This window comes from Chiloscyllium plagiosum, chromosome 1 (assembly GCF_004010195.1).
Source record: "Chiloscyllium plagiosum isolate BGI_BamShark_2017 chromosome 1, ASM401019v2, whole genome shotgun sequence".
NCBI classification, from domain to species: Eukaryota; Metazoa; Chordata; class Chondrichthyes; order Orectolobiformes; family Hemiscylliidae; genus Chiloscyllium; species Chiloscyllium plagiosum.
This window is the reverse complement of record NC_057710.1, coordinates 115,372,560-115,384,222: the sequence shown is the minus strand read 5'-3', so window position 1 is coordinate 115,384,222 and position 11,663 is coordinate 115,372,560. Positions and strand designations below refer to the sequence as shown.

The 11,663-nt window shown below is 41.0% G+C and overlaps 1 protein-coding gene across 13 annotated transcripts in view; it reads left to right on the top strand.

The window, feature by feature from the left end:
• Positions 1-11,663, top strand: part of LOC122551995 (prominin-1-A-like) — a 281,448-nt gene that overhangs the window by 247,859 nt on the left and 21,926 nt on the right. For 8 of the 13 annotated variants that reach the window (XM_043694569.1, XM_043694612.1, XM_043694582.1 and 5 more), the window contains 3 exons: positions 6,490-6,579; positions 6,696-6,811; positions 9,667-9,741. In XM_043694569.1, the coding sequence (XP_043550504.1) occupies positions 6,490-6,579; positions 6,696-6,811; positions 9,667-9,741 (281 nt within the window). Of the gene's footprint in view, positions 1-6,489; positions 6,580-6,695; positions 6,816-7,754; positions 7,835-9,666; positions 9,742-11,663 lie in introns of those variants that run through there. The other 5 variants (XM_043694592.1, XM_043694591.1, XM_043694603.1 and 2 more) reach the window with 4 other exon arrangements.

The following is an 11,663-nucleotide window of genomic DNA, read 5'->3' as shown; positions in this document are numbered from 1 at the left end:
CCTGACCTGCTGTGCTGTTCCAGCAATAAAGTTTCAACTTTGATCTCCAGCATCTGCAGACCTCACTTGCACCTGAAAGTTGGCCTTCAGTGACTTATCGACAAGGACACCTGAGTCTCTTTGTATGTTTACACTTTATAACATCTTAGCATTTAAGAATATTCTACACTTCTACCTCACACTGCATTCCATCTGTCAGATTCTTGACCGTTCAATACGACTGTGCAACCTTCCTGAAGTTGCCTTTCTCTCAGCCCTTATTCCCATACAGCTTTGTATCATCTGCAAGTTTGGAAATATTACATTCGGTCCCACCTCCAAATCAACAATACTTATTTTATTTATTTATTGTCAGGTGTACCTAAATACAGTGAAAAGCTTTGTTTACAAGCAGTACAGGCAGATCAACGACAGCAGTATCTGTAAACAATGACATACAGATTGTAGAGTGGGGGGAAAAAACTTGAGACAGACAGGTTACTTTGAATAGGATGTATGCTAGGCAAGATGAACATTGGCATGATCAGCATTATTTGACGTGAGAGAGTCCATTCATCAGTCTAAATTTGTCAGGGAAGAAGCTGTTCCTGGACTTGCTGGTACGTGTTCAAACTTGTGTATTTTCTGCCCTGACGGAAGATCTTGTAGGAGAGCTTTACCAGGGTGCGATGGGGCTTTGATGATGTTGGTAGCTTCCATGGGTGGAAGGTTGGCTTCTGTGATGGTCTGGGCTGTGCCCACAACCCTCTGCAGTTTCTTATGGTCCTGGGTAGAGCAGTTGCCGTACCAGGCCGTTATGCATCTGGTCTGTATGCTTTCAATGGTGCATCTGGAGAAGTTGGCGAGGGTCTTAATGGACATGTCGAATTTCCTGAGCCAGCTGAGGAAGAAGAGGCGTTGTGCCTTCTTGACAATCACATCTACGTGGGAAGTTCAGGACAGGTTGCTGGTTTTCGTCACTCCTGGGAACTTGTCGCTCTCCACCCTCTCAACCTCAGCTCTGTTGATGTGGATGGAGACGTGTACTCCTCCTTTCTTCCTGAAGTCAAAGGTCAGTTCTTTAGTTTTGCTGACATTGATTGAGAGGGTGTTCTCAATGCACCCCCATGTCACCAAGCCCTCTATCTCCTTTCTGTATTTATTGTGAACAGCTGGGGACCAAGCACTGAGCCTTGTGGTACCCCATAAGTCAAAGTCAGCCATCATGACAATGACCCATTCATTCCTACTCTGTTTCTGTCAGCCAATCATTAATCTGTGCCAGGACATTACCTCCCATCTCCCAGATGCTTTAATTTTTGAACTAGTCTCTTTTGCTGGGAGCCTTTATCAAAAGCCTCTTGAAAATCTAAATTTATTACATCCACTGACTCCCCTCTATCAAATACGGGGTAGACCATTTAGGACAGAGATGAGGAGAAACTTCTTCACCCAGAGAGTGGTGGCTGTGTGGAATGCTCTGCCCCAGAGGGCAGTGGAGGCCCAGTCTCTGGATTCATTTAAGAAAGAGTTGGATAGAGCTCTCAAGGATTGTAGAATCAAGGGTTATGGAGATAAGGCAGGAACAGGATACTGATTAAGGATGATCAGCCATGATCATATTAAATGGTGGTGCAGGTCGAAGGGCTGAATGGCCTACTCCTGCACCTATTGTCTATTGTCTATTACACCCGCATTTCCAGCTACCTTAACCCCAGCCCCACGCCCCTCCCATTTATCTCTCAGCCCCCATGGGGATCCCCCCATATTCCTGATAAAGGGCTTATGCCTGAAACGTCGATCTCCTGCTCCTAGGATGCTGCCTGACCTGCTGTGCTTTTCCAGTGCCACATGTTTTGACTCTAATCTTCAGTATCTGCAGTCCTCACTTTCTCCTTTCAATACTAGTTGTTGGCAAGTCCTGCAAATGTGGATCTGTACTTCCTAATTGTCCTACACATGGTTTTGAACGGTGCTATAAGGATTCCATCAATCTCAGATGTCAAAGCCCTTGAATGAGGGTTGTGTGTGGCTGGTGCCCATTGACTGTGCCCTGAAATGCTATTGTATGTTGAGCAACATGGAGGCTTCTCTGAGGCAGCAGTGAGCTGAAATCCCAGGTACCCACTCTGACTTCCATGTGGAGCATTCCAGGCATTACATTTGTTCGTAGAGGGTGTCCCTTGTACTTTCTAGGGTCCTACCACATGTTGTGTACTCCCTTGCCTTTTTGGAATTCACAAAATGTATCACCTCATACTTTTGTGGATTAGATTCCATTTGGCACTGTTCTACCCACCTAACCAGCCGGTCTATATCATCTATAGGCTAAGGCTTTTCTCCATGCTATCTATTGCACTGCTAACCTTAATGTAATCTGTAAACTTACTGTCATATCTCTTACATTTGTGTCTAATTCATTAACTTACATTACCATCAAGAAACATAGCACCAAACACTGTCCCAATTTCACTTATAAAATGTCTTTGGATTTTAGCTACCAATCACATGCATACACATACAGCTGCAAGGATGGATCAAATGCAACAAATCTGACTTGCATGGGTCCCAACCCACCCAGAGATAGACCCAGTGATCCATGATTTGAAACCCTCCTGGTAGCATTTCCTCAGCCATGCATTCATCTCCTCAATCCACTAAGGCCACTGTGACCACTTCTTAGCATATGCATTGGGAATAATTCAGAGATTACACGCTTTGAATTCCTGTTTCTCAATCTGCTATCTAGCTCCCTAAATTCTTGTTGAAAGACCTCATTCTTCTTTCTACCTGCGCTATTGGTATTAATGTGAACCACATCCTCTGACAATTTGCCCTCCCCATTCAGAATCCCCAACAGCAATTCAGTGACATCCTTGGCTCTAGCCTCAATGGGGAAACACACAATCCTGAAGTCACATCTGCAGCTGCAGGAGCTCTTAACGCAGGCTTACCAGAATAATTCCTGAACTTCAGGGGTTAGGTTATTAGGAGAGATTATACACATTAGGCCTGGTTCCTGTAGAATTTAGAAGAGTAACCAAAATCTGATAAAAGTCTTCAACATAGTAACTGGAAAAGACACAGTTGATAAGACTTAGGCTAAAACTTGGGGAGCAGCCCTAAGTGGTGGTCCACATAGGCACCCATGACATAGGTAGGGAGAGAGATGGGATTTAAGGCGGAAATTCAGGGAGCTCGAGTGGAAGCTTAGAGCTAGAACAGAGTTGCTATCTCTGGTTTGTTCCTCGCGAGGAGCGAGGAACAGGGAGAGAGCAGAGCTGAACATGTGGCTGCAGGGATGGTGCAGGAGGGAGCATTTCAGATACCTGGGTAATTGGTGCTCTTTCAGTGGTAGGTGGGATGGTCTTCACCTGAACCAGAGGGGTACCAATATCCTGGGGGGGAAATTTGCTAATGCTTTTCGGGTGGGTTTAAACTAATTTAGCAGGGGGATGGGAACCTAAATTGTAGTTCTAATATACAGGAGGTTGAGAGTAGTTAGGTCAGAAATAAGGTTTCAAGATCGCAAGAGGGCACCAGCAAGCAAGAAGTTGGTTTGAAGTGTGTTTACTTCAACGCCAGGAGAATTCGGAATAAAGTGGGTTAAGTTGCAGCATGGGTTGATACCTGGGATTTTAATGTTGTGACCACTTCGGAGACATGGGTAGAGCAGGGACAGGAATGGTTGTTGCAGATTCCAGGATTTAGATGTTTCAGTAAGAACAGAGAGGATGGTAAAAGAGGGAGAGGTGTGGCACTGTTAATCAACGACAGTATTACAGTGGCAGAAAGGACATTTGAGGACTTGTCTACTGAGGTAGAATGGGTTGAGGTTGGAAACAGAAAAGGAGAGGTCACCCTGTGGGAGTTTTCTATAGGCCTCTGAATAGTTCCAAATATGTCCAGGAAAGAATAGCAAAGATGATTTTTGATAAGAGTGAGAGTGATAGGGGAGTTATTATGGGGGACTTTAACTATCAAATATTGACTGGGAATACTATAATTCAAATACTTTAGATGGGTCGGTTTTTGTCCAATGTGTGCAGGATGGTTTCCTGACTGAGCATATAGACAGGCCAACAAGGGGCAAAGCCAATTAAATTTGGTACTGTGCAATGAACCCAACCAGATGTTAGATTTGGAGGTAGGTGAGCACTTTGGTGATAGTGACCACAATTCGGTTATGTTTACTTTTGCGATGGAAAGGGATAGGCATATACCGTAGGGCAACAGTTATAGCTGGGGGAAAGGCAACTACGATGCGATTAGGCAAGATTTAGGATGCATTGGATGGGGAAAGAAGCTGCAGAGGATGGGCACAATTGAAATGTGCAGCTTATTCAAGGACCAGCTACTGCCAGGAGGGGACATGAGAAGTTATTACAGATAGGATCAAGGAAAACCCTAAGGCTTTCTATATGTATATCACGAGTGAAAGAACGACGAGAGTAAGATTAGGGCCAATCAAGGATAGTCGTGGGAAGTTGTGCAAGGAGTCAGGGGAGATAGGGGAAGCACTAATGAATATTTTTTGTCAGTATTCATACTAGAAAAAGACAATGTTGCCGAGGAGAATACTGAGATACAGGCCATTAGAATAGATGAGATTGACATTCACAAGGAGGAGGTGTTATGTATTTTCACACTTTCCAGAATTGGTAAGCCCCTGGGTCTGATCAGATTTATCCTAGGATTCTCTGGGAAGCCAGGGAGGAGATTGCCGAGTCTTTGGCTTTGATCTTTATGTCGTTATTGTCAACAGCAATAGTGCCAGAAGCTTGGAGGAGAGCAAATGTTGTTCCTTTGTTCAAGAAGGGGAGTAGAGACAACTGTGGTATTTATAGACGAGTGAGTCTCACTTCAGTTGTGGGTAAAGTGTTGAAAAAGATTATAAGAGATAGCATTTATAATCATCTAGAAAGGAATACGTTGATTAGGGATAGTCAACACGGTTTTGTGAAGAGTAGGTTGTGCCTCACGCGGTTGACATGATGTATATGGATTTCAGTAAGGTTCCCCACTGTAGGCTATCGCACAAAATACAGAGGCACAGGATTGACGGTGATTTAGTGGTTTGGATCAGAAATTGGCTAGCTGAAAGAAGAGAGGGTGATGGTTGATGGGAAATGTTCATGCTGGAGTTCAGTTACTCGTGGTGTACCACAAGGATCTGTATTGGGTCCACTGCTGTTTGTCATTTTTATAAATGACCTGGCTAAGGGCATAGAAGGATGGGTTCGTAAATTTGCGAATGATACTAAGGTTGGTGGAGTTGTGGCTAGAGCCAAAGGGTGTTGCAGGCTACAGAGGGACATAGATAAGCTGCAGAGCCGGGCAGAGAGATGGCAAATGGAGTTTAATGCAGAAAAGTCTGTGGTGATTCACTTTGGAAGGAGCAACAGAAGTAAAGAGTACTGGGCTAGTGGTAAGAATCTTGGTAGTATGGATAAGCAAAGAGATCTCGGTGTCCTGGTGAGACCACACCAAAAGACATTTGGACAAGTACATGGATAGGAAATGTTAAGAAGGATATGGGCTAAATGCAGGCAAATCAAAATAGCTCAGTTTAGGAAACTGGTTGGCATGGACAGTGCCTGTCCTCGGATGCTGCCTGAATTGCTGTGCTCTTCCAGCACCACTAATCCAGAAGTTGGACCAAAGGGTCTATTTCCATGCTGTATGACTCTATGTCCTCTCAATGAATGTGTGTCATTGAGTGGGCAGCTTTAGACAGCAGTGTTCATCCAAATGGCACTGGCAGCACCAATGCAGTTTTTTTTGACAGATATCCAATCAGTGGTGAGTTCTTCTAGTATAGTTTATGGTAAACTAGGATTAGAATTAGAATTAGGCAAGAGGAATACCATGGGGCATTGTAGGTCATTAATGTGGTGCATTTGGTAAGATATGAAGAGAAAATTAACTCGGCCTTGCAGCAAGAAACCCTCCATGAAACTTGACAAAACTGGCAGCAAAAAAACATTTAAGGCTCAGCTCTATGGCTCTACAATTGTCCAGGACAAAGCTCATGCTTAATTTGTATGCCATCCACCACCTTAAACATTTACATTCTCCACTACCAAAGCTTGGTGTGTGCCATATGCAAGACAGTCTGCAGCAATTTGTCATGGTTCTTTCAACAGCATATTCCAATCAAGCAACCTCAGTTACTGAGAAGAAGTGAATTTATGAGAACAATACCACCTACAGGTTCCCCTCTAAACCGCACCTCATACTGACCTGCAACTTCCTTGCTGTTCCTTTGTTGTCATGGAGTTAAAATTCTGGGACTTACTTCCTAACAGCACTGTAGATGTACCTGCTGCTTACAGTCCATAGCAGTTCAGAAAAGCAGCTCTCTACGCACTCTCAAAGGAAATTAGGGATGGACAATAACTGCTGGCTTAGCCAGTGATGTGCACATCCAATGAATAATTAAAAATGAATAACTGGCATTAAACAGCTATCAGTTTTCTTTCATAAAATATATTCTGCTTAATTTTGCAGATGAACAATGAAGTTGCTGTCTGTAAGCCGATTGCTAATGCTGTGGATGCAGCTGATATGATACTGTGCGGTTTTATAGTGGATTCCCTGGTAAAAATATTTTCACCAATTATGTGATGCAATGCTGCTTTTTTTTAGTAACATTTAGTCAAGTTTTTGACTGAATGACTGGTTTCTGTATTTTATTTTCTCATTGCTCTCTTTAGAATGGCTTTTGGTTCGGCCTTGGATGCTGTACAGTATTTTTAATACCGAGTATTATAATTGCTGTGAAACTATCCAAATTCTATCGGCGGATGGATACAGAGGATGTATATGATGAGTGAGTAGATTTTAAAATAGTCTCTACTGGTTACTGAATTTTTCTGTAGTTTTTGTATGTTTTTGAAACACAAGGAATTCTTAACACCTAATTATAATTAGTAATTGTTCTCAAAATACAGGCCTTGATATATTTATAGCATTTACAAATAAAATCAGGTTTGCAAATAATTTTTAATTTCAATATGGAGCTGATTGGAAGAAAGTCAGTTTTGGGGAAAGATGCGCAAAATGCATCTTAATGTATTACAAGAAACAAATTCCTTTCCTAAATTTCAATCTGCTGTGAAAATGTACTGAAGGAACACACATTTCTGTAGCTACTTTCAATGAACTTGGTGTTCCTTTTGTTAGTTTCATAAACAGGATAACATCGGTTAAACATCATTGTCCATGAACAGTTGACTAGCAAGTTTGCTAATGATTTGTATCTTTAAGTTTGAATTAACAAGCTATTTTCCTTGTGTTGAACAAACATGTATTTCTAGATATAGTGTTCTCCCATTTGATTCTTTATAATCTTCTGTTTCTCTGAAGATTTCCTCTGCTACACCTTTGTAAATAGAAGATAGAACTACATTTTGCTGTTCGTTTTCTATTTGTCTCTTAATCTTGTATGTCCCTTTTCTTCTCTACAGTTCCTCTGTCTCAGGGACTTGGCATTTTACTTTGTGATAACCATTGGTACCCTTTCCACACTTTTTCAGTTTTTTTTAGAATCATTGTTGCTTTTAACTTATGGCTCTTAATCAATATTACACTCAGAGAAGTGTTGTCACATCATCTTTGTAATTTCAATTTTTAAAAATACATGCTTTTTTCTGTCATAAAATTCATATGTCCAATATAAAATTTGAACATTCACATTGTCCTCAGCAAAACATGTGCTGCTTTAATATTTCCTGTGAATTTTAACAACATTCTCATTTCTTGTATTTCTGTAGTGTTGAGAATACCCCATGAAAACGTAAGAAATTGTTTCATACTGAGTGATCTTGAGGGTTAAGTTTGTAAATTTGACAAGGTAAAAGGCTGTAAAGCAAGTTATACTTGTATTATATCAACACTTGGATGAAAATATATCTTGATATATTATCAGAATAATTTAAATGACACTGACTTAAATGTGTAACACTTAATGAACACAATCTTTAGAGTGAAAGAAATTTTTAAAAATAATTTGCGTAACTGCTTTGAATTATTTGCTTCCAAAATAGATTAAACTGCATATAATGTTAAGTGCTTCATATTATAAAATAGCTCTCTATATATATTGATGCAGTGCACTTACTGTCTTTTTAGTCTTGGATTATTTTGCGGATCCAGAATTGGAAAATATATAGTTTTGTTTTGAGATGAATGTGAAATAACTAGCAACATAACAGGTTTCATTTGCAGGTGTGACAGCATCTGAGGAAAGAAAAACAGTTTGTGTTTAACTTCTTTTAACTCCTGATTAACTCCTGTTTCTCTCTCCACAAATGCTGTCAGACCTGCTGACATTCTCCAACACTTTCAGATTTTCTACATTTAAAATATTTTGCTTTTATTTGAGATTTTATTTTTCATTTTACTTCATTCATTTTGAAATAAAATCTTCACTGAAAACCTGAGGGTTTTTTTCCATATAAATATTTTATTGCAGCCTGGAAATTGGTAGTAATGGTTATCATAATGAGCATTCACATGATACTCAAAGTCCAAAATTAGTAAGGTAAATGACCTTATAATGCACCTATGCATGGCAGTGCTTTTTCCTGAAGATATTTAGTTTGTAGTTACTTAAAATATGTCCCTCCTCAAGCTAATTATTGCAAAATCTCTTAACGTTTGCGTGCTGCTTTAAAACTAACCAGCATGAGAATGGTGTGTGTACATTCTTAAATATCTGTTCACATATTACTGTGCGCTATAGCAATTGGGAATGCTTAATTTTCTTTTAAGTATTGTGGAAATATAACTTTAGAACATACAGAAGTTCTCAGTGTCCAAAAACACATCTCTCTATGTTGATTTATTTTTACAACTAATGTTATTTTTGTCTTTCACTTTGGAAAGACTATACATTTCTAATTTTGTTCAATATTTCTGGATCCATAATTTCATGAAAATAATCTGAAAGATGCATGTCTGAGAGATTGTAATATAGTTATTACTTTGGATTAGTGGAGGACCAGATTCGCGACACATGTCAAACTTTGGATTTGGTTGTGAGCTTGTTTCGTAAGTAGAGGCTGACTATTTTTATTATATTTATGGGAGGAGTGGTATAAAATTTAAAAATGGATAATCGTTTATTAACAAAAACAGAAAGTGCTGGAGAAACTCAGCAGGTCTCACAGTATCTGTGGAGAGAAAACAGAGTTAATGGTTCTAGTCCAGTGGTCTTACGTCTGAAGTGATACTGGAGTTGAAACATTAACTCTGCTTTTCTCTCCACAGATATGCCAGACTTTCAGATTTTCTCCAACACATTTTGTTTCTTACTTCAGATCTCCAGCAGCCCCAGTTCTTTGTTTTATTTGATTGCTTAATTAAGTTGCCCTCCACAATCAGGTAATATAGATGCATTGTAGTCTCTAAGAGATGTTTTCAGGGGATACCTTTGAATTGGGCTGGCCTTAAGTCAATACACATTGTTTTGAGGAAAAGAATATTACTGTAAGTTTGAGTAATCCTTTTTTAATGCATCTGCTTTTCCATTGTCACACGTTGTACAGCACAATGAAGGTTTGGGTAAATCAAGATTCATAGAGCTGGAAATTCAAGCCTATGAACTGTAATGAAACAGCATGGTATATTCCAGGATAGAGCTGGAATCAATATTTATACACTATAATGCTCGTGTCATTGCAGAGTTCCAGGTCACAAGTATAACTTCCTAATCCTAACAACCACAGGCTCAGCCTACACCTGTTTACAGAGAAAAAAGTAAGCTCCCAGTTAATGCTCATGACCTGCATCCTATTAAATACATTTAATATCAAGTAGGTAAATTTCATTTTCTCTTTAAATTAGATTTTGCAGTCTGGACATTCCAATGGCTGGAGATTTGTTAGATTAGCATAAACTGGAATCGCATATGCAAAATTATGGATGAAACTGGCTCCCTGGGAAATGCCCATGAAGTTGAATTCCAAAGGCCAATTTCCTTCATTCTGGAAACCTCCAAATGAGCAGATTAAAGATAGAGAGCTGACTTTTTTTTTGGCTAAGTGCGGGACGTGTCGAATTTGGTGGAGTGATTATATCTGTGAGGGTACACTAGTTTCCTCACTGTTCCTTACCAAACTCAATGCATTAATTGACATTTCAGCCATTATGGTGTGTATCACATCTGATTTTCACCCTGCCTTACCACGCATTGTTTGTGGAGCAGCTGGTCATTGACCAGAAGTCCCAGAATTGACCAGTATCTTTGACGTTGGCACCATGTCTGAAACAATTTTGTGCACCCAAACAAACAGTATCCGTCTGCAGCTGCCCTGCACAGTTTCCGGCATTCATCCTGGACATTGCCAACAGGGGGGAAATCAGCACCCCACTTTAAGGGCATGTCCTGGAGATCCAGCTGGATGAGGAGTACACAAGAAGTGCATCCTTTTTTCCTAGGATGGAGGCAATGACACCAGACTATACGAGAACAAAGTTGACACTGTGTTAGAGGAGTCTCAGCTGTTTGGAACAGCATTGTAGGAAGAAGGTCAATGCTCTCCTCCACAGGGCCAGAGCAAGTACAACCATCTTCTGTCCAGTACCTCACACTCACTCGATCTAGGCTATTGCACCAATCTCCCATTAAGAGTCATGCTGTACCACTTTCACTATTGCTTGCAACATCTTCCCCACTCACTCGCTCCCACGCCAACCTGCAACACCACTAACCCTGAATGCTTTCTGCACTGCCTTCTCACTCTCTTAGGAACCATGCCACTCACTTTCATCTCCTAAAATACCTGCCTGTCTTTCAATAGGAGATCTACAGCTCACAATAGGGTAGAAAGAGTCAAGATGTGTGGTGTACTGCCTGTCAGTCAGCTCTTCGCCCTTTACGAGGACAGCATCCTTTTTAGCAATCACTCATGGGATGTGGGCACCACTAGCAGGCCAATTTTTATTTCCTGTCCCTACCTTGGAAAAGGTGAGCTGCCTTCCTGAACCATTATGATCCATGTGCTGTAGGTTGATCCACAGTGCCCTAAGGGAAGGAATTCAGGATATTGACCCAGTGACAGTGAATGAGCAGCATTATATTTCCAAGTCAGGATGATGAGTGGTCTGGAGAAGAACTTGAAGGTGGAGATGTTCTCATGTATATACTGCCCCTGTCCTTCTAGATGGAAGTGCATATGCATTTGGAAGGTGCTGTCTAAGGAACTTTGGTGAATCTCTGTAGTGCATCTTGTACTTGGTACACATTGCTGCTACTGAATATTGCTGGTGGATGCTTGCGGATGCAGTGCCAATTAAGTGTGCACTTTAGAACATAGAACATAGAACAATACAGCACAGAACAGGCCCTTCGGCCCACGATGTTGTGCCGAACATTTGTCCTAGCTTCAGCACCCATCCATGTACTTATCCAATTGCCGCTTAAATGTCACCAATGATTCTGACTCTACCACTCCCACAGGCAGCGCATTCCATGCCCCCACCACTCTCTGGGTAAAGAACCCACCCCTGACATCTCCCCTATACCTTCCACCCTTCACCGTAAATTTATGTCCCCTTGTAACACTCGGTTGTGCCCGGGGAAAAAGTTTCTGACTGTCTACTCTACCTATTCCTCTGATCATCTTATAAACCTCTATCAAGTCACCCCTCATCCTTCACCGTTCCAACGAGAAAAGGCC